This window comes from Pterocles gutturalis, unplaced genomic scaffold (genome assembly GCF_000699245.1).
Source record: "Pterocles gutturalis isolate BGI_N339 unplaced genomic scaffold, ASM69924v1 scaffold42246, whole genome shotgun sequence".
Taxonomy (NCBI): domain Eukaryota; kingdom Metazoa; phylum Chordata; class Aves; order Pterocliformes; family Pteroclidae; genus Pterocles; species Pterocles gutturalis.
In genome coordinates, this window is record NW_010104458.1 from 1 (window position 1) to 893 (window position 893).

The following is an 893-nucleotide window of genomic DNA, read 5'->3' on the forward strand; positions in this document are numbered from 1 at the left end:
TTGGAGCTCGGAGGCCTTCAGCCAACTGTACAACCCCGGCTTTGAGTGTCACCTCAACGAACCCAACGTCATCCTGGACATCTCCAACTACACCCCGCAGAAAGCCAAGCAGCAGACGGTTTCGGAGACGTTCTCCGAATCTTCCTCCGATAGCACCCAGTTCAACCAGCCGGCCGGCTACCGGCGCGCCAACAGCGAGGCCTCCTCCAGCGAGGGCCATTCCAGTCTCTCCAGTCTGGAGAAGCTGATGATGGACTGGAACGAGGCATCCTCCGCCCCGGGCTACAACTGGAACCAGAGCGTCCTCTTCCAGAGCAACTCCAAACCCGGCCGAGGCCGCCGGAAGAAGGTGGACATGTTCGACACCTCCCACCTCAACTTCTCCTCCTCTTCCCCCTCCGTCTACCCTTCCAAGAGGAACACGGGACCCCGGCAGCCCCGGGGTTCTCGAGGGGCTTGTGCCTCCAAGAAGGAGAGGGGGACGGGCAAGACCAAGTTCCCCACCAAGTCGCAAGCGGTGAACCCCCTCTTCCAGGAGAGCACGGACCTGGGCTTGGACTACTACAGCGGGGACAGCAGCATGTCCCCCCTGCCCTCCCAGTCCCGCGCCTTTGGGGTGGGCGAGCGGGACCCCTGCGACTACGCCGGCCCGTATTCCATGAACCCTTCCACCCCTTCGGACGGGACTTTCGTCCAAGGTTTTCAGAGCGATTCCCCCGGTTTGGGGCAGGCGGATTTGGAGAGCAAGCACTTCCCTGCCCTCCCCCACCAGCTGGCAGCCCCTCCCCAGCAGACTGTCTTCGAGGCTGGCTTGCAAAAAGCTTTTTCGCCCAATTGCTCCCCAACTTTGGCCTTTAAGGAGGACCTACGAGCGGGTGACATCCGTAAGCTCC

At 61.9% G+C, this 893-nt stretch overlaps 1 protein-coding gene across 1 annotated transcript in view; it reads left to right on the forward strand.

Moving 5' to 3' along the window:
• Positions 1-4: 4 nt before the first annotated feature.
• AHDC1 (AT hook, DNA binding motif, containing 1) overlaps positions 5-893 on the forward strand; it is a gene marked incomplete at both ends in the record, with an annotated part of 1141 nt that continues 252 nt past the window's right edge. The window contains 2 exon segments of the mRNA XM_010087066.1: positions 5-873; positions 875-893. The exon segment at positions 875-893 is cut by the window's right edge and continues 252 nt beyond it. Of these exon segments, the coding sequence (XP_010085368.1) occupies positions 5-873; positions 875-893 (888 nt within the window).